The sequence below is a fragment of the Fundulus heteroclitus genome, chromosome 22 (genome assembly GCF_011125445.2).
Source record: "Fundulus heteroclitus isolate FHET01 chromosome 22, MU-UCD_Fhet_4.1, whole genome shotgun sequence".
Taxonomy (NCBI): domain Eukaryota; kingdom Metazoa; phylum Chordata; class Actinopteri; order Cyprinodontiformes; family Fundulidae; genus Fundulus; species Fundulus heteroclitus.
The window spans coordinates 26,402,361-26,427,863 of NC_046382.1; the positions used below are offsets into that span (position 1 = coordinate 26,402,361).

At 41.0% G+C, this 25,503-nt stretch overlaps 1 protein-coding gene across 1 annotated transcript in view; it reads right to left on the reverse strand.

Moving 5' to 3' along the window:
- zgc:91976 (SAM_SGMS1 and PAP2_like domain-containing protein) overlaps window positions 1-23,850 on the reverse strand; it is a 28,070-nt gene extending 4,220 nt beyond the window's left edge. The window contains exons 1-4 of the mRNA XM_012882721.3: window positions 23,664-23,850; window positions 2,770-3,626; window positions 1,642-1,759; window positions 485-638 (exon numbers count right to left, since the gene is read on the reverse strand). Of these exons, the coding sequence (XP_012738175.2) occupies window positions 485-638; window positions 1,642-1,759; window positions 2,770-3,383 (886 nt within the window). The 5' untranslated portion in view covers window positions 3,384-3,626; window positions 23,664-23,850. The remainder of the gene's footprint in view (window positions 1-484; window positions 639-1,641; window positions 1,760-2,769; window positions 3,627-23,663) is intronic.
- Between the last annotated feature and the right edge of the window lie 1,653 nt (window positions 23,851-25,503).

Here is a 25,503-nt window from a genome sequence, read left to right on the forward strand (position 1 = left end):
AAGTTGCTTTAAATGCTGCCGCTTTTTTTCAACACGGACACAGTAAAAGTGAAAAAAAAAGTGAGGGCGGGGGCAAACCACACCGCCTTACACCATGTGGAACAGAAAGCATGGCAGCTTGAAGTGTGGTTACATAAAACGCTCAGTCGCAACACACCGAAACCAATCTCGCAAGGAGAGTGCGTCGATAGCGCAACACTTCCTGTCCATTTCCCTGTATCTACGCTTCCTGATGAAATCTGTTACCAAAGCAAAGACAAACTAAAACCACGACAACATGACTGAAAACATCTTAGAAACACTTCATTAAACTACGAGCAAGAGGATTCAAAAAAGGCACCAAGTGCGACTGTCTGCTGGACTGTGAGCCAGGATTCCTACACCAGCCTGTATATAGATACCATGATGGCTACTTCTATGGTATTAAACGGAGGACAAGAGGCTCAACCAGTCCCCACTGCTGCATAGACACTAAGGAGCTTACACTCTTTGATGAAGAGGAACGTGAGCGTCAACATGACGGTGTGGCCACTATAAAGATAATCTCCACACATGGTGTGGGAGCCTGTGATGGAGAGGCCCCCACCGGCGATCATTTTCATTATCCTCCTCATCTGTGCCTCCCAGTCCCCGAGAAGCTGCAACGGACAAAGTCACAGATTAGAAGATGATCGACAGATACAAACAGACACAAAAAATAAAAATACCTCTGAGGACATGGCAGCAGTTGAAATTAAAGTATTAAAAGGTTTACTTTCATTTTTTACAGGTTAAATGAAAACATCTCTGTTTAGAAAACCTCTTGGCATGGTTAGGGTTAGGGTTAGAAGAACAAATCTGTGCAGTCTTAATTAACAACAACAAAAAACTACATTTTTTATTTTATTTATTTATTTATATAGCAGGGGGGGAAATGTGGAAATATATTGTCAAAATATTGTAAAGAGGAAACTTATTTAACCTTAATACAAGGACATTCAAAGTTACTCGTTTTTAAATGAGTTTGAAGTTACACAAAGGAAGTGAAGCCTCTTCTTACCTCATTGTGTGAAACCACTAGCATCAAAGAGTTTGTCGTGTAAAATATTGTCATGGTTTACCATGGCAACAGCGCCATCTTGTTTTACAAGCATGTTTCACAGCTTGTTTAGTTTCACATTGAATTCAGGTCAACTCCCAGACCAAATGATTGATATAAAAGCAAGTTTTAAAATCATTTCTTTCATTTCTTTTTATGAAATGAAAAGGAGGAGGAGGGGTGGATTAATCGGATTTGGTCAAACAAAATTGGAGATTTTATTTTTAAGACATATCGCCCAGCCCTAGGCCATATGCAAATAAAAGTAAATAACAGTGCAAGATGTTTAAAAGGAACAGTGAAACAACCAGAAACCCTGTACATACCGGCCTTCAGCTAAGAGCATCTGAACCGTTATGTAATCTAAACTACACGCAGCGAAAGCTCAAAGGTCTGAGCAACCAAAGCTGGTCAGACCTTAGAATAAGTGTTTAAAGGGACGTGTTCAGCACCTAAATGTGTCTAAGATAGTTCTCTCCCTTTTCTTACTAAACCCATACAGCACATTTGCATTTAATCTCAGAGACAAAAACAAAACAAGATGTAGATTTTTTTTTTTTTACCTTTGGTGAGCATTTAAAGTGCATCCCTGGAACCGGAAGAGTAGTGATATACATTGTAATACATCGGTACAGATAGAGCGTTCCCACAATGAAAAAGAACCTCCTTCCTATAATTGATCTGTGGAACAAAAATAAAAAAGAGAAGAGAATAACAATCAAAATCAGGTCAAAGTTAAGAGTAGGAACAGAGTCAGTAACAAGCTCCTTTCCTCTTTGATCGCTTTACAAAAAAGTTAAAAGAAAAGAAAATAATTGGCCTTTTTGGAAATATTTCCTGAAAGTGCTCTGTCTCTTAAGCAGGGAAAAGACCTAAACTTTCAAATTTTTTCAGCCTAAAATTCATAGATTTGTCCAACAGATCGAATAAACTCCCGAACATTGAGAAAGCATTTATCAAGTTGGTTCTGCAAAGGAAACAACACTAACCTTGGCGTCCAATTCAGGATTATGACACTGCTTTTTTTCAAATGTTATTCTGCATCGAGAGCAACAGAGATAAACTCTAACCTTTAAACATATCTAAAGATCTATAGGGTTTAAAGACTTGTCACCAAGTCTGTGATCCGTTCAAACTTTTGTCTCTAAACAAATAAAAATACAGACTCAGTTTGAAGGCCTGACCTAAATGGCTCAACAGACCAAATAAGTACCCGAGATGGCCTATTTTCAAGTGTGCCAGAAAAATGTAAATCATCAATAATGAGTGATGGATCAGAGGTAAATGACACAATCTAAATATAAATGAATGTAAAAGCATTTCTTTTTACATAATTCCTGTCTTTATCACATAAAGTAGTGAGGAATAAAGTGTTGCTCAAATCTTTTCCCCTTTTCCAGAGAGTTTAAGAACTAAGTTTCTGCATGACAATCAAAACAACAGATAAAGATCTTAGATAAGATATTTACAATTAGAAGAGTTACAACTATAAGAGTAAACCTGTTGTATTTATTTGCTGCAGTATGAATAATTGCAGCTTTTCTGTTTTAAAGAAAAGCAACAAGGCCACATAATTTTTTTTTTTGTTTGGGATATTTTTGCATAATATTTTTTTTTTTTTTTTGGCGTTTTTGGCCCGCACGCCTCGTCCAGAGGCACAAAACGCCTGAATGCGACCCAAAGGCCTGTACCTGTGCTTGAGAAGAATCCACTGAATGAGCCACAGTCCCACCAGCAGCATGCCGTTAATCTCACAGATGGAGAAAGCCCATTCGCGCCTGTCGAACAGGTCGAAAAACTTATCGGGCAGCGGCGGAGTGTGCTCTTTGGGGGGCACCCTCTCGTGGACCACCGAGATGACGACAGAGGTGGTGACGAAGCAGATCACCGCGTACGTGAACGCTATGCCCGTCTTCCACCACTCCGTGGGGAACGGGCAGCGGGGGGGTTCTATCGTTGGCATGGGAATGCGGATCATCTCAAAGTCCTTCCTCCCCAGCGTGCCGTTCCTCTGCAGCTTGCTCGTTCCGTTGGGCATCCCCCCCACGTGGCCGTTGGCGTGCCCGTTTTTATGATCCTCGATGTGGGTCGTCATCCGGAGTATGTCCATGCGCTCCAACAGCTGCTGTCCGTTATCGTGCGACACCCGCGACAGGGGAGGCACCTGAAAATCTGCCTGGGTGAGCCTGAGCAGAGCGGGGCCGTCCGTCTGACTCTGGCGGAGGACATCCATGTACTCTGGCATCCCCTCCTTGATCAACCAATCAGAAACATCTTCTGCTGACCATGCCTCCACGTTCTTCATCGCGGCCAGTGGTCAGTGGCGGGGAGTAGGAGAGTCCTCAGAGCGGAGGGCGAGGTTCAGAGTGGGAACGGCCGTCTATGACGCAGCGCTAAGACGTCTGCTGTTGTGACACATGGTGCGTCTGTCATCCAGAGGGAGTCCAGGTTGCTGCTGACATCGGAGAGAGGAGGAAGGCAGCTGGGTGTCTGAGGAACAGGCGGAGCAGGCGGCCTTCTTCACCTCAGCAGCTTCTTCAACGCAGCTCTGTTAAAAAGGAGGAGAAAATATGTGTGCGTTAGGTTTTAGTGTTAAAAACCATGCTTTTAATTCACTAGTAAGCAGAATGCAAGAAACATAATGCAGGTCGATATAGACAAAAAAAAAAAAAAAAAAAAAAAAAAAAAAAAAAAAAAAATCGATAAAATTTAAATCATATTGATCGATGGTTATCAACAAATAAACAACAAATTCATATATAGATAGATAGATAGATAGATAGATAGATAGATAGATAGATAGATAGATAGATAGACAGATAGACCCGACCATTTTATGCACCTATTTGTAAATAAGGATCACACAAGCACTGAATTAACCCTTTATTCAATCAACCTTTTACCAACCTTTTTTTTTTTTTTTTTTTTTTAAAAAGAACATGTGCTCTCTGAACTTTTTGAAAGGGGCGGAGCTTGGTTCCAGGATCTGTGTTTGTGATTGGTTGGGAGGATTTACATCAGGATGTAATGACTGTAATACTAATAGGCTCGAATGCAAAGCGTAGTAAAACTGTTATTCATTTGAACTTTTTACTGAGCCTTTTTTTCTATCATCGATATACATCGATATATACATTGTTATTAAATTACAGTGCCCCCCTAATATATATATATATATATATATATATATATATATATATATATATATATATATATATATATATATATATATATATATATATATATATATATATATATTATTTATTGATTGATTTTTAGGAAACTGCACCAAATAAATGAGCCAATTTCCCTTTAAAATATACGGAAGGGGGAAAAGAATCTGACAGATTTCAGGAAATGCCTCAAAAGTACAAACATCCACCTTAAATTCATACAAGAAAACAATGTTTTGATGATGATTATTGAGTTTAGTAAAAGTCAGATCAGACTTATAAGGAAATGTGTTTGGATGCAGAAATGAGGCCGGGTTGTTTTCCTCCAGACTACTGCGTGTGAGCACCGTCCCCAGGCTGCAGCGGTACTCCTGGGCCTGTGGGGCTGTGCGTGCTGCGAACGTCAGCCAGGTTCGCTGGTTGGCTTCGTCTGAGCAACCGTTACAAAATAAACACAGTAGACAAAGCATGTGCTTCAGCATCAAAGGAATCCGGTTATAAAAGCTTTCCCGAGTTTTCAAAGGCCGAGGGATCTAAAGTAGGGAGGGTCTGGATGCTCCCTGTGGTTTTGTCTGCCTGCCACGTTTTCCACTGAATCTCAATTAGTTATTTCACCAAATGTCTGAGGAAACATTTAGACCACACAGTTTGATTAACATACATGCAATATCCTATTGCATGCAATTCAGACCATCCAAACCTGACAGAAAAGAGACTAATTTTTTTTAGTTCACTCTCATGGTGTATAATGAGGTGTTTTAGTTTGCAATTCATAGATGTTTTTCCATAGTTTAGGTAGTGGTGAGGTTTTATACATGCATGTCTGTTAGAGGTGCTAAAGTTCAATGTCTCTGTTTATATTGATATTCATGGAGAGTATTAAAAGTAAATAAAACTTATTTTCCAGATTTCAAGATACACAGCTCTTGACAGGATGTGCGGTATCTTTTTTTTTAAAAACCCTGACGAAACTGCACGAGTGTCTCAGGATAAATATAAGCCTCAGATAAAAAAGCACGGGAAAGGGAAATCCTAAAAACAATGGACAGCTCAGAAAGTACCTAGAACGCAACCTTTTTAAAAACCACTTTGTCTTCAAGCAAGTTTCAGCCAGGAGCCGTACTGACCAGCTGAATCGAGTGTGTGTGTGTGTGCGCGCATTTGCTTTCGGGCCACCATCACCATTGTTTTGGGAATTTATTAACCAGCTAAGCTACGATGTGATCCCGTTAAAACTCTGGATGAACCGGGACCTAATCGTGCTCTCAAAAACAACTTTAATGCACCACCCTGTTACTTATGCGACGTGCATGCGCTCAAAGGATCACTTTTAACAATGTCAAGTCCGTCTTTGCTCAGTCAAGGAGGAGAAAAACAAATCTTTTACAACCTTAAACTTAAAATGACAACAAACATTTCTATGTACCTTACAAACAGCATATTTACAAACCGTATGTGCTATTTATTAGCTTTGATTTGAACGTCATTTACACATAACGTGTAAATAACACACGTTGGGGGGGACTGGACTGGTTACTACATTGCGAGTGCATCTCGAAGCCACACTTGCGGTGGCCTCTGTAGCTCGTTTTCAGAACGCGGCCAGATTCTCTTCAGCAGCTCGCCCTGCGTGGCGCTTGCATTGTTGTGGTTCAAAACGAAACCTCAGAACCTCTAAATACCCGTCTGGGGTGGCCTTACTTCAACTACTCTCGTGCTTTAGACCACCTCCAATCTTACAAACTTTAACTCTGTATATTCTGGCACGTTCGACAGTGAAGGCAACGCTTTACTTGCCACGCTTGTTTTGGACCTGTAGGCCGGCGACCGGAGCTGAACGCGACTAAAAAAGGGACCCAGCACGCGCTCTCCTAACAGACACAGACTGAAAACAATCGCTTTTGTGAAAAGAAAGATTAGACCGTCACAAAAAGTAGGTCACAGCTAAGAAAAAAAAAAAAAAAAGATTAATGTGAACAGGGTTATTATCGTCGACGTGATCCAATACATTAACTTGTTGTAGCGGCACAACTGGAAGACCTGTAGGCCCAACAAGCCTTATTTCTGTGGCGAAAAAAAAATGAAACTAAAAGAAATGTCAAAAATCCTTCGCTGTAAGACATTAAAATCCCACCAACTCTTTTTTTTTTTTTTTTTCCCTTTAACAACAGCGCGCTTTCGCCCACCCAAACTCCAGGGAGCAGCTGTGGATATAGAGACGAACGGGGACATCTGTTGCATATCATCCATTTGTTTACAGACTGCGATGTCAGTGGTAGACACGGGGTGGCCTTGCTCATGAGCAGGGGAGGCTGTGGTTGTGGGGGGAGGTGACGATAAGCTGGAGTCGAGCTCTGATCTGCAGAGAGAGGAGGGAGGAAGCCAGACCGGTGAATATAAACCATGGAGAAAAGGTCGGAGCTGAGCATTTTAGATCAGCCTCAACCCAGTCAAAAGGGCAGGGATCCAAGAGCCTCTATGCAGGCACGTCCCGCCAGGCCTGAAGCAGCTACACACACACACACACACACACACACACACACACACACACACCGGCATGCCGGAGGGTTGGCAGAACGACAAACTGCACACGAGCAGCTGATCTGGCCTCGGTTCCGCTTAGAAGAAGTGTTCGGGCAGGAAAGCTGCGTTCCCACAACTCCGACTAACACCTGGCATTGAAATTAGAGTAATGTCACCTCGTGCGGCTTATGTATTATATAACCACCAAGGATGAAGAAAAAAAAAGAAAAAAGGGAAGCGTAGAAATAGATTTGCCTGAGAATTCAAATAGGGTCGTGTAGAGAGTCAGCCCAGCTGTGTACCTGAACACGGTGGGAGGAGAGCGAGCGCGAACGGTGTTTCATAAAGATAAAGACAAGGGTTTGACGGCTATCGCTTGCTTCAGACCGTTACCACATCACAGATTAGTTGTCACGGAGTCAGCTGTGACAACGACCTTTGGTCAATGAATCAGCCTAAAGCTTGTTGCTCAGAAATAATCTCCTACAAATGAATAGGAAAATGGTAGTAAACAGACTAACTCTCAAACAATAAACAACCTTAAATTTACAAAAGTGAATAAGACATGTGGGCATTAGGTTCTAAAAATCTAAATATTTGTTAACTTTTGTGACTTGTAAAAAAAAAAGAAGAAAAAAAGACACTATTGACTATAACAAAACAATGAACCCACAAAGTTCACAAAGTGTCGTCTCTAGGTCTGGATCGAGGCATTTTAAACGCTTAGCGTCAGAATACGTAGCTAAATTCAAGCTAGATGTACAGCTGTAGAGTTTGCAAGTGATTTAATTTGTAAAATCTCAGTATATTTTCATGCACTGCTTAAAAAATTGCATTATAGGCTATGTACATTGTTTTGTAGCGCTGACAAATCAGAGTTTTCCCTGATCTCTTCACAATGACATTTAAAGTCGAAGAGATATTATATGTGTCATGTGACCTGCATTGAAGGATTAATGTGAATCTTTTCTGTTCAATAAATTAACATTAAGTGAGCCTTTACTTATAAATATGTATAAAAATCAAATTACATTTAGCTTATATGAAATTGATTTTCTAGTGTGTTGGTTTACACTAATTTAACTGTTTAATTTAAAACTAATCAAAGTCAGGTCGTACGCATCACAGAAAAAATGAGTTGCTGCTAATAGGTGTTGAGTTTTTGTGCTCAACTTAACTTATCATGCCAGAGACGCCACTGTTATGTTATGTTATGTTATGTTATGTTATGTTATGTTATGTTATGTTATGTTATGTTATGGTGGGCCCACATATCAAAGTGGCATATCCAATCAGGGAAGATGCTAACGTTAGCTGTGTGAAAACATAGGCAAGAGGAAGACCTGAGTTTTGTTTGTTTGTTGAAGACTGATAGCATTTAGAAAAAGAATGGGTTGCACATCAGAAACGGTTGAGACAAAATATATGTCGCCGTCAAAAAAACAAACAAAAAAAACACATTCAGTAGAGTGTTGAATATTATTAGTCAGTGAATCTCATTGCTACTGTAAGCCTACTGACTGAATGTAGCGTTATAATAGTGCATATAAATGTGCTACAGGAATCTAATTTGGAAACAAGATGAATTTCAGACAAACTGCTCATCAGAACAGAACATATTTACCTCATTTAGCCAGTAACTGGGGTTCGCTTGCTTATACTTTGCTTTCTTCAAAGTAACCTCTAATGCTTCAGACCGCATTTGTACACAATATGCAAACAATTTTTTTTTTTTTTTTTTGGTTCTTTGAATTTACTGTTGCACTCAAATTGCAAATCTTTCCACCATAACATGAATGCCTTCTTTTGTTTTGGTAACAATTGTTTACCACCAGCCTGGTAATATTACTGTGTAGCTAAGGGTAACGTGAGGAAAATGGTCTACGAAAGTAAAGTCTGATCTTGCGGTAAATGCACCCCAAAATATATAAACCTGTGGTGTTTTTCTTTTTAAGAACGGCATACTAAACAGATACTTGAAGACAATTCCAAATATTTGGCCTGTAATGCACATGGCATTAACAGTAATGAGGTATCAGATTGGCGTCCAGGGGAATCCTTATTCTTATATGCGTCAGAGCAGATCCTAACAGAGGTCCCCCTAGTACGCCACGTGAGAAGTTTTATTACGATATTACTATGATTAATAAAAATACTTCAGTAAAAAAAGAAAGTAAAAGACAATCTATCTAGAGCAGACAGATGGAAGTCTTGTAATGTCATGAAAGTTGAGACGAGATATTACTGAGTCTACTGAGCTACTTAATGTTATGTAAAACAAGTCAGACTCCTAATGTAATGGGTTTACACTGAATACTGAGGTGTTCTTGCATCACTGATATCGTTCACTTAGACCCGGATGTTTAAACTAATGAAGGAAGTTGCTGTTTTTTTCCCTTTCTCCCTTGCCTGAAGAACAGCGAAAAGCCTCAGTCTACAAAGTAAACGACAAATGAAGGCCTGGACCCGTGAAGGCTTTTAAGATACAAATCAGTTGCTGCACAATGAATGTTTATAGTGTGTAAGGACAGCAAATGTGAAATAACGTAGTCTCTTTTATTCTCAGTGCTTAAAGCTTTTGTTGCTGCTGAGCGGAAAAGAGAAATGCAAAGTAAGAATTTGCATTGCCCTGTCCGAGACCGTTCTAACTGTGTACGATAAACCTGTTGATCCTTGACTTTATTAAAACAACAAAGAAAAGCATGTGAACAGATCAGTCATGTTTTGACAAAATTGGAACGGAGTGTGATATAATCCCTGTGTCTTATACTCCTATCTAAAATATGATGTATAAAAACAGGCAGCAGGGATATTTTAACACTATAAAGCGGTGAATAAAATGACACTATTACTATGGAAATCTAAAGCACTTTTAACAAAAGTGAAATTACATACTCAGTAACAGTAAAAAAAAAAAAAGTACTCCAAAAACTCCAAAAGATCAGAAAACTTCCTCTAATAATGATTGCAGCTGTATGGTTTACAAAAACTGGTTCTGCTTGCTTGATTACCCAATGGTGGGGGTGGGGTGGTGGGTGGTGGGTGGGGTGGGGGGGGCGCTCATGATATCACCAGAAAGAGATTCCACTTAAGGGCAACAATTTATCAAGCTGACAGTAACGTAAACACGGCACATCTATCCTTGGGTAGGTGGATAGAGTGGGACTGGCCAGCCTTGCTACGGGTCGATACAGAGTCCAGAAAAACGTCTGAAATCAGAGTTGCTCAGCTACAGGCACAGATTATTTTATTCCTAAAATATCTGACCTCGATTTGAGCTCAAAGTGGCACATCAGTCACTGCTATGTGTACCAAAATCCACTTCCATAAACTCATCAGCTCAAGCACACGGACCCCCTGAGAGGAGGAAAACTGTTTATCCCACCACCTCGTCTCTTAGTTCCAGCCTCCTGCTTCATTAATATCGGTTCTTTTTCATCTTTTTAGTATGAAAATGCCTTTTTAAAAAGATATGTGCAACTATATACAGTGAGAGAGAGGAGAAAAAAAAACAAAGTTATCCTATTTACAGTAAGAGAAAAACCAACATCAAGTATAAACATGTGGTCACTACCCCCCAAGTTCCCAAAACCTCAACAGTCTGAAGTGCAGAAAAAAAAAAAAAGAAGAAAAAACACATCAGCATAACCCATGGAGCCAATAATCTCCTAGAAACTCCAGGTCCTCAAATTCTTGATAGTTCCTCAGCGATCCAAAGTAGTAAACCTCAAGCAGTTTGCTAAAGTGAGAAATTACTTTTTTTTTTTTCAAACTATATACATAATGTACATACTCAAGATTTTAACTTCACTTGGTTCACATTGTGCTTTAAAATTACTTAGTATGCTTTTGATGATGTTTGACTCAATCAAAAGTCAAAATAAATTTTGATTTATTTTTGATTTGACTGAGTAGCATATGTATTTTGCACATCTGCAAACAGAACATGTTTGCCCTTACAGTACAATACAAAACAAGATAATTTATACTTTTAAGCACCTTTTAAAAGATGTTTTTCAAGAATGTCAGCACTTCTATGATTTTAAAAACATCAAATTTAAATCCAAGTGTTTTAGGTGCCTTTATATGCAGCTAAGCCCAAAGAAAATGAAACATTCCTCAATTTTATTTACCTTTTATTCAAAAATGTGTTTCTTCTCAAGAGTCGGTGGAAAAATCTTTATGGGTATTACAACATTTAAACTCTTGTTCTGGTTCCGGACCAGCTTTATGACCGTCTCCACCGGTATTTTGATCATTCATCTCTGGTGATGAGTTCCAAATTTTTAGCTCCTTCCACAGACTATCAGATTCAAGTTGCAGCCCTCCAAAATGTGAACATTAGTGCTAGTCACAGGAAACCCAAATCTGACAGGGGTATGATTAATTTTGGACTTATCGGTACAAGCATATGTTTTAGCATGTATTACAGTTCAACACACAGCGTCAAAGACTCATACATCCGATGGACCGGCAAAGATCTCACCTTGTATGTAAAGGCAACTTATCATGCAAATCATTTAACAAATATATTAAAGGGTCCAGTAACAATACGAGCTTTCCAGCTAACTGCTATGAGCAAATAAGCGAGCTTTGTGAACAGGATTAACTGAATTTGGTAAATATATGTGAAGGATCAATTACTTTCCTTTGTTTTTGAAACTAAATGATTGGACGCTGAAAACAGAACTTCCTCAGCAGCTTGATTATTTTACAACCCAGGTGTCAAAGTGAAACTATACACCAGGGCAACGTAAAAAAAAAAGGAAAGCTGCCAACAGCACGGCCTCTTGACTTGTCAGATATGAGATGATAAGCAACCACTCCAAAGGCCTGACTTGGCCATTATGTCCGGGATAAAACCTCAACACGATCAGCATCGCTTCAACAGCAGGAAGGCAGATAAAGCAGAGCTGGATCTACTGGTCAAAAAACTGACCGCCGAGTTCACTCAACAATTTGACAACTGATTTAGTCAAAATGTCAAGAAAAAGCATCCTGATTCATTGTTTTAGTGGTCTCTTTTTTTTACACTAAAACATGACAAAATTGAATCCATTGAAAATTTAAAACGCCCCTCCCTCACCTGTTGCTGCACTCTGTCAGTCGGCTGCTTCAAAGAACGCTCTTTTAGATTATTTTTGTTGCCTTGCTTCCAAGAAAAAGTAATTCAACTGTTTGAAATATTTGCGAAAGAGCAAAAAAAAAAGAGAACAGACATTACTGATTGAGAAACTACACCAGTTGCCCCATCATGCCTACTGCGGTAAAGCGGTTTTAGAAACTTCGAGCGGCATGTTTGTGACAGCAGAATGAAAAAAAAAAACCAGAGGCAGTAGCCCAATCAGCTAGTGAGCTAATATCAGCTTACTATCCAGCCCATTCATGGTGGTTGTGCTGTAGGACTGATTGTGGCCATCACTTCCTGTGAGACAGTAGAAGTTGCAGTGAGGCGGTTTATTTAAAAACGGCCGATCTTAAGTAGCGGGCCGTATTTTTCCAACTGGTTTGCAGTTTGGTTAAATTTCTTCTCTACTGTCTGTCTCAATAATTACACTTATTAACACTTCCCTGCAAAGCTCAATTACTTGTTGCGCTCTAGGTAGGAGCAGCTGTAACCAGACATTAGCTGTGTTCACATGCGCAAAATGTCACGATTGGATTAAAATGTATTCGGATTAAATGATCGGATTCTACCATTTATATTAGCACACAATCAATTAATCCGATCATAAGGTGCGTGTATACGCAACTGGCTTTATTCAGAATAGGACCACTCTGTTACCAAATTCCCCTAAAAAAAAAAAAAAAAAAAAAAACACAGAAGAAGAAGTACTTCCGTCTTTGCTAAATAAGAAGAATTAGCAAACAAAGCAGTATTGTACCAGCTCGTTTGTCTTCCGAGCGTCAAGGCTGGACTTGCATGACGTTCTGATTATGATTGAAACGTCACCGAGTAAGCAACAATTTTGAGTGCTTTTATTTTTTCGAACAGAAGGGTTGGACCGGGAGCCCCGACAAATTTGCTGGTGATTTCCGCCACTCACCAACCCGGAAATACGTCACGTTTACGTTGGTCGCACATCCGCGCTCGGGTCAGTTTGCCACATTCGGAATAACTTGAGCCTAATAAGCATTTATATGCACACTGATCGGATTAATAATCGGCATAAACCACCCCTCTCCTTCGGTTTAGAGTTTCATTTCAATTTAGCTTGATCTGATCATCATATTCCCATTGGCTTGCTCACATGGCGCATTTTTATTTGGATCAACCCTTTATTCTGATTACTTTTGTCCATGTAAACGTAACTTATGTGCGCTGAACATGCACCCAAACAGGACTTCCCCTGCATTTGTTGGTTCAGTTTCTAATTAATCACGAACAGAAGAACAACCAAGAAGAACGTGACTGAAGAAACTAAACGGGCCCATTATCAACAAAAAGCCCACAGATGAAAAGATTTACTTGCATTGTGGTGAGGCCGCAACCTACTACTTTTGGAGGATATTTGTTTTTTGAAAAGAAAGAACTGTGGTAGGGTCCAGTAACTCAGCAAACTAGTGGGCGACATCTCATTCTTTCAATCTGTAACCCCATCCTCTATCAACTACAGAAGACTGTAAAAATAGTTAAAATAGTCAAATACATAACTGATTTAAAATTTGTAAAAAAAAAAAAAAAAAAAAAAAAAGCCAGATCAACACTGAATTTAAATCGATTTACCTTCCAACATGTTGCAGCTGGGTGGAGGTAAGATGGCCCTGGTTCTCAAACACATACACTACGAGTCAAAAGTTTGGACTCCCTTTCTCATTCAATGGTTTGTCTTTATTTTTAATACCTCTGGAAACTCCTTCAAGACAGTTAGAAAACCATCTCAGGTGACTAAACTCATGAAGTTCATTGACAGAAGGCCAAGAGGGTCCCGCCAAAAAAATTATAATAATTGGGGGGATGGGGGGGTGGTATGTAGAAAATCTAAACATCAAAACAAATTTGAATTATTTCACAATATTGTGTTTGATACTTAATTCTTAATATGTTTGAGTGATAGTTTTGATGTCTTCCCTATGTATCTGCAATGTGGAAAGTTGTAAAAATAAGGAAAGGCCATTGACTGACAAAGGTGAGCCCAAACTTTTGACTGGTGGTCAGTTTTCCTCCGATGATGACACTAGAACCAAAAAGCACAGTGATGTGTGGCGCTGAAGCTCTGACTGCATCTTTACATCTGCTTTGAGGTATATGAGCCTGCGCCAGACCTAAGTAACGAAAATACCACTAGCCTCATTTAGTTTAGTTTTTGTAATGTGGGAATCTCATAGACGTCCACGCCTACTTTACACTTTGTAACAGCCGGACAGATTAGGTCCATCTAACACAGTAGCTGATGAATAGTTTTGGTTCTGTCCTGGTCCAGAACCAGTTATGAATTGTTCTTAATGCTGAAAAAAAAAAGAAACAGCAGACAAGCCCAGTTTATTCTTGGCAAGTCATCTGTGTCTGACACATTTACACACAATTATAGACATTTAATAGACGATTTCTGTCGCACAAAAGCCTCGCACATATGATATACCCTCTAGAGGGAACTGTTCTGAAAACAAATACTTGCTCTGGAAACTCTTCGTACTCCATGCTCTCCGAGCCCTTGTCCTTTTCTTTCAGGACAGCTTTTGAAACAGCGGTATCCACTTTCACTTTTTATTTTATACTGCAAACGCCGACAATGGGTAGAGCACGCACTCTCAGCTGTATCCGTTTACAGCTGGCACGGCAATGCTGCATACGTGGAGAATATGAGGTCAATATTGACATAACTGGGCCAGCCAGGTTTAAGGTGAAAGACAATATGGTTACAAATTAACCGTGTGTTTTCCTGTGCCTTAGGCAGCGGCTCCGTCACGCTTGCAGAACGAGCAAACGCACCGGAGGAAGTCACTCAGAAAGTTCAGAGAAATGTAAAGTCGCCTCGTTAAGCCGACTCACAGGAAAACTAACGGAGGAAAAGAACGCCATGTTGAGACGTTGTTTAAACAGTTGAGACGGCTCTGTGGTCGGCTCGTTAAATCCTTTGGTTTGACTTGCTTAGGATGCATTACTTAAAAAAAAACTGAAGGATCTTAAAGCTAAACAAATATGCAAAGACGTGCAGCTTCTCAGTGATACCATCCCCTCAGCAACTGGCAGGTTTCCTGTCCTCCTCATCAAATATTTGCTTCAACTGGGGCTGGGCGATAAATCGATTTAATCGATTAATTCGAATTTGCAATTCTTTAAGATTTCATTTTTGGAAAATCTGGATTTTATTTTGCCAATACACTCATTGGGTTTCCATGAAGAGAACAGCATGTGATGCTGGATATATGTTTAGGCAAATATATTGTCAAAATGTTGTCAAGTGGAAACTTTTTTTTTTTACCATAATACGAGGTACTTCATTTACTTATTTACTTTTTTTTGTTAAACTTAGTTTGAAGTTCACAAGTGCAGTGAAGCCTGCTCAATGTGTAATACAACTAGCAGCAAATGTTTTGTTATATTTTCATTGTTTATAACGGCACGGCTGCCATCTTGTTTTACAAGCATGTTTCACAGCTTGTTTTTAGTTGCACTTTGAATTCAGGTCAACTCCCTGACGAAATGCTTGACATAAAAGCAAGGTTTTAAAATAATTTCTTTATTTTCTTTTTATGAAAACAAAAAGGAGGAAAAAAAAAAAATCGATTAATCGGATTTGGTATGATAAAATCGGAGATTTATTTTTTTAATCCATATCGCCCAGCCCTAGCTTCAACCAAGTCAAAAGGTCTATAACTCACCATTTGCAACTAAATTACACATAATACTTTGATAATGTAGGCCTGGGCCGGTCAGAAGCAGAAATTTGCTACTCATTGGCGGTTAAAGCCTGAAGCCCGTTCTGTAAGGTTACAATGATGCCAACTTTTGACATGAATGGTTTCTTGTCGTCGAGTCCAGGCAACCGTTTTTCTCAGAAATATATTCCCTGCAGCTCCACAACTGAGCAATCATTACCCGTGGCTCTAAGCAGCTGGTCAGTGTGTTCAGCGGCTGACGGAGAAACCTACACATGTCTCGGTGACGCCCTCATTCGCTGGTAAAAAAGGAAAAGAAAATGCGATCTGTTAGGTAAAGGTTCGAATCAAAACCCCTGAGGGACACCAAGAAGCTCTTACTGGGGACAACCCAAGGGAGCACGGATCCAGCTGTTTCTATTTAAAAACGGCTTGCCAGCTAGCTTTGAGCTGGGGTCAGCAAATTGTTGCGCCGTTTAATCGCCGTCCTGGAAAAACAAATTACTTCTAAGTAAGTAAAATGCACACAAGTTACGTCGCACTTACAACACAATGTGTTGATTAATTAATAGAGTAAGGGGCCGATTTCATTTAGGCACACGACACGCACCGTAAAAACAAGGATGGTCCGGACGACCCCGGACCATCTGCGGGTGAGGGGCTTTAATCGCAAACATGTCAGAGCCTGAGAGCCTCAGAGGACCAATAGACTACTAACCCCCTCCCCTTCATCGTTCAGCTGCATCCTGCTTCAAAACATCGGAAAATATAACCAGGATGGCACACAGGGGACCCATCGGCAGCAAAGAGTTAGGCAGCGGTGCAATACTTGGTGTTCGGTCCATCATATGAACAGTCTAAAACACGGGGTGTTTGTTTCACAATGATTTTTCAGGAGGCTCAGTTCCTAATGAATCTTTCGTAAGGCCGATCAAAGGTTACAAGATTAAAACACTAGTGAAAACATGTGATGTAATGCACTTAATGAACATTAACACCCGCAATGTGTTAACAGTATTACAGGTTTATGTAATAAGAAAAAAGTCCTTGTGGAGTTTTGATGCTTATGCTAACAAATCCCCGTGTTTTATTTATTGTGACTTTCATAGACCAGGCTCTACACACGCAGATCGAATGAAACCCTCTCAAGTTCTAAAACCGTACAAAAACCCTTCTCCAATGAGGAACTAACGCGACGTGCTGATTCATTATCGAGTGTTGTAACACCTCAAAACCAAACGGTGACTAACTTTCATGAGCTTCTTGCCTTTTCCAACCACCCGTGTCTCAACAACGAGTCGGAAACCCTCTCCGTATTCCGTGAAGCCTTAACCCGGATCAGAACCATTCAGCCAAATCCCACCACACTGAACCCACCCAGACCGCAGAGAAAAATTAGTCTGCACGTTATCCTGCATAGACATGCTCATGTCGGGGGGGGGCCTGAAGGGTTGTCGGGGCTGTTGAAAGACAACGTTTCAAACGAGCTCAACATGTTCTCAAAGGAGCACAGGGAGCAAAATAAAACACTCAGCGGACCCGGGCGTGGCGACGGCAACGTGCTCGAATGCCTTCCTGTGACGACGAGGCTTTAGAAAGCAGTCAGAGAGCAGAGATCTCAGTCCAACATCACGGAGGACGGATGTAGGGTGTGGTGTCCCTGTTTGATTTCCTGTCCTCTCACACGTCGAGGTGTCCTTGGATGAAACAATGCAGCACACCGGGGTTCCCTTTGGCAACGCAGCTGTTGGATTCAAAGTTTCCATCTGAATCGAAGACGGCAGCAAATGTTTTGTTTTTTTTTCTTCTGCGTTCAAAGTGTGTCAGGTCATGGAATCTCTGATAAGTTTTGAAACATTTTCTCCAGATTAGTCCATATACTGCTTCTTTTTTTTTGGTCCGTCTATAAGTTGCTTCTAATTAGCGTTGCTCAATATACTGAAATTCTATCGTTGTGGCCATATGTAAAGAACTGCCTGGACCGCAATAATAGATAGCTAACTAAGTGCCATTTATTGACGCTCACTGCATCACTGTACTATTTTTAGAGACACTTGTTTAATGCAGTTTTCAAAGTTTTCAAAGCTGATGAGGTAGGCCTATACCGAAGATTTACCGACATCAAAATTTACAACAATAACCAACGTCATTTTGCCCATGTCGGTATTCTGAATATATATATAAAAAAAAAAAAAAGAAAAACAAAAAGAACGTAGTTTTTTAAAGGTATTGGTAGGCTGTGCTCCTCTCCCTTTGAGATGCAGCGCTACATGTAGTCTGTAGTCACGTGACTTCAGCCCATTAAGTCTGAAACAAGAAGCCAAAGAGACGAGGAGGTTAGTGTTATCGACCATCTATCGTTATTTAGGTGCTCAATGTATCGCCATATTGATCTTAGGCCATATCGCCCAGCTCAGTGATGAGGGGGTCAGCTGAGAAACTATAACTGTGTTTAAATGCCAGAATGTCAGATGTTGGCCAAAAGCTTTTTCAATAGAAGTTGTAGCTAAGATGGAAAAAGTGAATAGACTCATCATCTGGAGTGAATGTTTGCCATGTGACAACAGAACAGAGTGATAACTAAACCTTTTAAAACCATTTGTCCATTTATCACAAATCATATCCTCATCACAACATTCAGCGATATAATCACATGTCTTCCTAATACTGTGCAGCCACAGTTCTAATGCTAAAACGGTTTTAAAAATACACCTTTGTTGTCTTTTGACGACAACAACAACAACAAAAAAGTTTCAGAAACCTCAAACTGAAGATCTAATCAGTGCCGAGTGGGCAGGTTCAGGTTGAACCCCTCCAAGTATTCAAGAATCTGGACCAGCCTCAAAGCCCCAGTCGCCTCGCACTCCATTTTTGTTGTCGGCAACAAAAATAAAACTGGGACATCATATGACTTGCAGTAAAGCTCCACGTGTTTCTAATTATGGCGGCGGTAAACGTGGGAGCCTCTGGTTTGCTGCGGCAGAGCTCCTGCCTGGATCATCTCTCATCAGTGATCTATCAGAAACAGATCATAGCCATTATGCTTCCAGCAGCAAGCTGCCGTGTCGCTGCGGGACTGACGATCAGTCAAGCTTGATAATGTAAAATTAATGTTTAATCCACACAAACAAGCATTTGGATCCAGACGAGCTTAATTACCTTGATAAGGTCAATTTGTTTTGAACTTTACCTTAATTGGGAGGGGAGGGGAAGAACGAAGGATTCTGCCATCTCTTAAAAAATAAAATGTAAAAAATGCTAATAATAAAAAGCAGCTGGATCTGATCTGAATTAGAAATGCCAGTTTCATAAAAAAAAAAAAAATCTGTTATTTAAAGCAGAAAAGCAACAAGTATTCCTACTGGTAGTAATATAACCGGAAGGAAAGGTGCAAGAGCCTTCTTTCATCCAGCCGGCTGTCAGTTTGCAAAAATGGAGGTGGGTTCATACTACATGCTGCACAGAGGCTGAAAAAAAAAATAGATTAAAAAAAATATAGGGTTTGTTTTTATATAAATAAAAACAAACCCTACTCGGCACTACGGCACCTTCGTACCACCAGTCACTGAAGCCTCGTCATTTAGAGAATGTCAAACAAAGACTTTTCCCCACAGACAGTTGATAGTTATCTAAAAAAAAAAAGAAATAATATTGGTAATAAACTATATGAAACTATTGATGTTAAGTATTTTTTTAACTGCTAAAACGTGTGCTGTAGGCAGTGCCAGAAGCTGTTTTATCAAAAGTATCACCAGTTTAGTCCCTACCCAGCTGGCAGGCCTCATCTCTGGGTTTTTAGATATAATTCATTGCCCGACATGTCAGTCACCATGTCCTCTTCACAGCAGATTTGTATGATGCAGCAATACTTGAGGCTCTGACTTTCACAGCCATGTTATTTTGCTTTTACCAACTCAGATCACAAAGAGTTAAAAGGCGCCAGTAACAGGTATTTTAAGTAAATATTAGCAAACTGAACGTATTTAAAACAAAGGGGAGGGGCGCATGTGTGAGAATCAGTGTCTTGGCCAAGGTCGCTTCGACACGTGGACTGGTGGAGTAGATAAATATGAACCCAACGCACGGCAGGGGAACGCCACACCCCGCTTAGCGCTATTAGTCGATCTGGAGGTCAGAGACTGCACTAAGTTTATTTGAGGAGAGAAAACAGATTTGTCGACATATCCAAGTTGGTGTTTAGTCAAAACAGCGGTTGTCAACTGACACAGTTTCACAGAGCTGAATCACGCAGTCCACAGACGGCTCATTGTTTCCACTAAAACTGCCGCTGCTGTGCCTGCCTGCCGCGCTTGCTCAGCGCGCCCCTTTCGCTTCCCCGCTCGCTAGGAGTCTGACGTGATTTGGGGTTGGCAACGCTGCTTTCTGCGCAACGAGGCTGGATACAGTGACAACAATAACCCCCTTTTAACATTTCGCCCTCTTGACACCGCCCGCCTCACACTCACACACACACACACGGCTCGTGCATGTGAATATTTGCTAACCCTAAGCCTTTGCACAGACATCTCTCTGTCAGTTTAGATAACGGCCTCCTTCAGCAGATCCGTCCTTGTCGGCCTGCGTGGGGGTTTCTCCGACATCGGGTCGTTCCAGTAAAGATGCGGCGGCTAGTTCGCCCGAGCTCATCTCTGTCGTACTCCTCCTCAAAAGAGGAGAGGGTGTGTTCGGAGCTTCGTGCAGAAAACTGCTTCATCAGGTCTACGGATTTTAAGGCTTTTGTCAGAAAAAAAATAAATAAATCATGTCAATCTCGCACTAAGATCGGTTAAAGAGGTAGTTGATGTGCGGTCATGTTAAAGGGTTACAGGCGGTTAGTATCTTACGCGCAGCAGATACCAGAGGTGCGGACTATGACTTGACTCACTGATGTGATGACTTGAGAATTTACTTGGTTATGTGAGAAAAGACTTTGCGACTGGACTTTGACTTGAATACTAACAACTCGTGGCTTGAGTTGGACCTGAGCGTCTTTACCTGAAACGACTATGAAGTGTGCCGTGCAAAACATTAAAAAATGTGCAGACATCCAGGGGCAACGTTACAGAGGTTTATCCAAACGCCACGTTAGGAGTCTTTGGTGTTTTCATTGCCGTCGTCTCCCATCTTAATTTCCTGTACAACTGTCGCCTATTCTAACGACCCACCAATACAAACGTGACGACAGCCAAGCGGATCTTAAAACAGCGTCTGCAAAGGCCTCTGTGACACTTTTGTTTTTAACTGGAGGATTTTTTTTAACTGGTAGAAGTCCCTGTTGGTCTTGTCCTTCTCTGACTAGCTGTTAGCTTTAGCCTCTGGGTCCCAACAAACCAGGATTTATCCTGGATGTAGAGGCCATGAGAGGCATCTACTGCAGGTAGGATATTAACTACTTTTAAGTAGAAAGACGCACCCACTACGCTTTTCCAGGCCAACAACGGTTTTCTTCTAGATTTGACCTCTCAATTCCTGTTTTAGTTTTTTTTTTTTTATCATTTATTTCCTAAGGACTATAAGTTAATACCTGACCTTATGTTTTTATTATTATTATTTCTTGTTTTTTGTCTTTACAGAATAAGTAGTTTTTAATCCTGCAGAAATTAATGGATGGACCAGATTATCCTGATTCATTTCCCTAAACCTTCATCTGATTTTTATTCAACTCAAAAAAGCACATCAAAGTACACGTTGTTGGCTGTTTCTACAACAGCCAACCCCGGTTCAGCCTTAAAAGGATACAGTAAAACTTGCGTGTAACTATTTCAAAACTTTTCATAATACATATGCTGCCACATTAATCCTCTTTAGTGGTTAAAGTTTCAAAACAGTGAATGTTTAAATGATGTATTTGAGATATGAGTACCTGGTCTGAGTTATACAGTAATCATAAAGGCTATATTAACAAAACCCCTAGCTACCCTGCATATTTTAGCAAATCTCTTATTCTTCACTAGACCTGCAAAATATTTTAAATCGTAATCATATAAATTTTTTTTTCCTACTGAAGTGATATATATAGAAGATGAGAAAGATAAGAGGTTTGTGGTGGAAAGGCATCCGTAAGAAAGGGTACTTTGCATAGTCAGCTTTTACAGTTGCTCAAACAAATTACCCTTGGAAACGACCCAGGAGCAAACTGCAGGTCTTCGCTCCATGCCTTTCCTTCTTCACGTGTGAGACGTTTTTTTATTTGGGAAATGTTTCACCGCTTTCTCCATCAAAGCCCACATAAAACGGGCTAACTGCTGTCAGGAAAAACCTGCAGCTGGTGTTTGTGTTCCCGTCGCAGGGTTTGTGAATCCAGCACCTGCTGTCCTGTTCCCCCGGAAAAAAAACAGCTTATTTACCGTCACAGGTAAACGGTCCCAAAACACTGATGGATTTACAGTCAGTAAATTTATTTTTCAACTACCTATACAAATAAGGTGTTACATGAGCACAAAGTTTGCTCCTTAGGGTCAAAACTTTGTACCCCGTACATCTTCCAGTTTGAAAATGCAGCAACTTTCCTAAAACTTTACTTATATACATGATCTCTGTATTATGGGAAAAGGTCACAAAATGACATAAAAATGAGAACGGGAGAACAAAAATGCACCAATTGACTAGAGATTAGTGCGGTGGATATTTCATGCAAATATATACAGCACTGTACAACTATAGATGTACTGGGTGAAACTATTACCAAAGTAGAATGTTATAATTAAGATAAGATGACAAAATATAATACAGGATTAGGAAGTGATCCAAATAATTATGTTGGGAAAATATTGGTCTATACTTCTTCCCATTCTTTGTACAATACAGTATTTATTTTCTTTTGTTTTTCTCTATTTTCTTTTTCCTTTCGCCGTACTTTGAACAGTGTTCAGCTTCAACCTTCAGAGACTGCCGACAAATGCTTTGAGGCAACAACAACAACAAAAAAAACTGAGATAATCTTGTAATATTTCATCTTTCTGTTAAATATAAAACCTCTATCTATGTTTTTTAGTCCTTAGAAAGACATAAATCGGCTCCAGCAGGTCAGACCTCTAAGAAAAGCAGAAATTGGTGTGGCCTGATCTGTGCATCTCTTTATTTGGAGGGGAAATAAAAAGATCTAACTTAACAGGAGGAATGACTTTGATGAATATGAACGGAAGTGCCACGTTTAAGATTCAATTACTCATATTTAATAACTGACTCATAATAACAAGAATAGTAATAATGTAGGGACTTTCTTCACAGTACTCTAACTTCTTAGTAGTATTTCTCCCTCCATCTCTATCTGTAAGCCTTCTCCGTGGAAATCGGCGCCTCTGCCGTGGAACACACACCTGTAAGATTGCCAAATCCACGGCTAATGGGGAGGGTGGCTGCGTGGATTAATGGACGCCGATCAACGCGCCCCGGACGCGGCTGCACAGGGATGGGGGGGGGGGGGGGGGTTTAAGGGCTTATGCTCGCAGTGATCCATCTAAAAATAGAGAGCAAAGCTGGCGTCTTCCAGAGCACGGCTAGCAGGCTCCGTGGATCCTGGAGTACCCTGCGCTAGCGACCTAACCAAAGCGCTGACCATCATGCCGCCACAAAAAAAAAAAAAAAAAAAAAAAACACGGCATTTCGTGGAGATACCGCCTGTTCAGTCGAGGTGAAGCTCGGGCCGTGGCCTCCCCAAGCCTAGTCGGATCAGGATCACAAGGGATCACCTGAAATGGACTCTTCTTGTTGTTGTTTTTTTTTTTTCCTGTAGCGGTTGAGATGTTTCCACCCAAAGGCCAGCGAGGGGCGCTGGGCTGTGGGAGGCGCCGCCTGCCTGCCTGCCTGCCTGCCTGCCTGCCTCTGGCACCCAAGGCGAGCTGCGGCTCAGTAAACAAGCTGCAGTGGCCCCAAGAGTTTATGTTATTGCAGTTGTTATGAAAATAAACTAAGCAGCTGCCGTCCTCGACACGACTCGTCTCCTGAAGCAGACCCCCCCTCTCTCTCTCTGTCCCCCCACTCCCACCCGCCCCTCCTGCCTTCACACGGCGCTCAGAAAGCCCACAGCATAGCTGCCGTCCAGCGTCTGCCTGATCCCGTCTTACCTTCGCCGTTTCCCCGGAGGCTCATCGCACACGTCCAGGCTAGCGACGCGCAGAGCTGCGAGTGTAGTCCTCCTCCTCCGTTAGTGTGCGGTTTCATGGAGAGGCGGTTTGAAGGAGGAGCCGTCATCCGCGGTGGTGCCTTCACGGGCCTGCACGTTTGTTGGATTCGCCGCTTCCCCGGGCGGCTGGGGTTGAACCAACAGGCGTCAGGTCGCGCAAACCTACCCGAGGGGGGGGGGGGGGGGGGGGGGGGACGCGATTTACTGCTTATCTGAACGGCGCAGGGGCGGAAAAATGACACGGCGGGTATCAGGGGTGCCGAGGTGCGTTTTAGGATCATGTCAGGGGGGGATTACGACGTGGAGGGTGGGAAACAGGCTCCCTTCTGCTGGAGCCGCCTGCTGGTGCGTCTTCAGTAAGACTATCTGTTTTAGGTTAGTTAGGATGAGTAACAAAAAAATATATATAAACATATATCCGTTTATTCGCTGATTATCAGTGTAATAATAAAAAAAACTCTTTTGGTAACATTTATTTTTGTATCACTCAAATGCAGAAGTTTACAAACATTTATTTGATATTTGACAGAATTATCTTGGTCTCTAACTTGATGGTACGCCCATACGCAAAATCATTGCCCGTGTGGTAGACCCATTTGTCCACACACTTCAACTTACGCTCTGATAGCTGGAAAAAATATTTTTTTTTATATATTTCCACAATTTTATTACCCTGCTGATGCCATCTGTCTTGGGAAGTGCAACAGTCTCTCTCCTGCAGCAGCCAGCATCCTCACATGTTGGAGCATTTTCGCACTAAAACATCTTTATCTGTGTGACACAGAACCTTCTTCCTGAATGGCATTGTGGCTGGACACCCCTAAGGTGGCTATAATTAGACATGCTGCATCTTAGGGCATCAAGAAGTTGTACAGAAGGAGGAACCAGACTTTAGGATGTAAACGATTACTTTCCGGATATCTAGGCACATTTTTTTATGATTTCTTTTTACGTGATATTTCTCAAGGAAATGTTTGTTTTAGAAATACATCCACGGCTGTACCTTGATCCATTCAGCCATTGTCTATAACCACTTTTCCATGTAGGGTCATTGATTTAAGGAGACAGGAAAAGGTCCCTAGGACCTGTGTTTAAATTGTAAGTCAGTATCTTGTCCTAAATTACACATATTCGGTGTTGACTGAGCAGGTAATGTTTAAGAACAACCATTTCCAGGATGGCACTGAGTGTCTATGCCAGAAGTCATTCAGCAAGAGGTGAGGTCCAAGTTTGCATTTAACTGTACTGAGACATTTTATTGACTTCCATTCATTTGGGTGACCCCACAGTATGTGCCTTAGATCTTACCCTGGCCCCTAATACTGAAAATGCTGCTCTGTCACATTAGGACAGGGCTTTCATCCCTATTTACTGAGGGTCACACTAGAAATAAGAGTCAGCATAAACAAACACACGTCTAGACCCAAGGGCGGTTTCATCCCTCGGTCCATGAATGGACTGAGGGATGAAACCGGAGCACTTGGAGAAAACCCAGACATCTTTGTGGTGACTCCAGACAGAAAGGCTCCAGCCAAGATTATTTACCAGGACCTTGTTGCCATGGGATGGACAGCATGACAAGATTTGGTTGGGCCAGCAGGGAATACACAAAGACTAACATCTTATCTTAAATACAGATCTATTTTTAGAAACTGTTTGGTACAGAAACAAACGAAAATACAAAAAGGTGCTCTCTTTGAAGTAAGATCGCACATGAGCAGACACTACAACCGAGCTAATGTTGATAAATGCATAGAGTCTGGCTACTGCAAGGACCAATC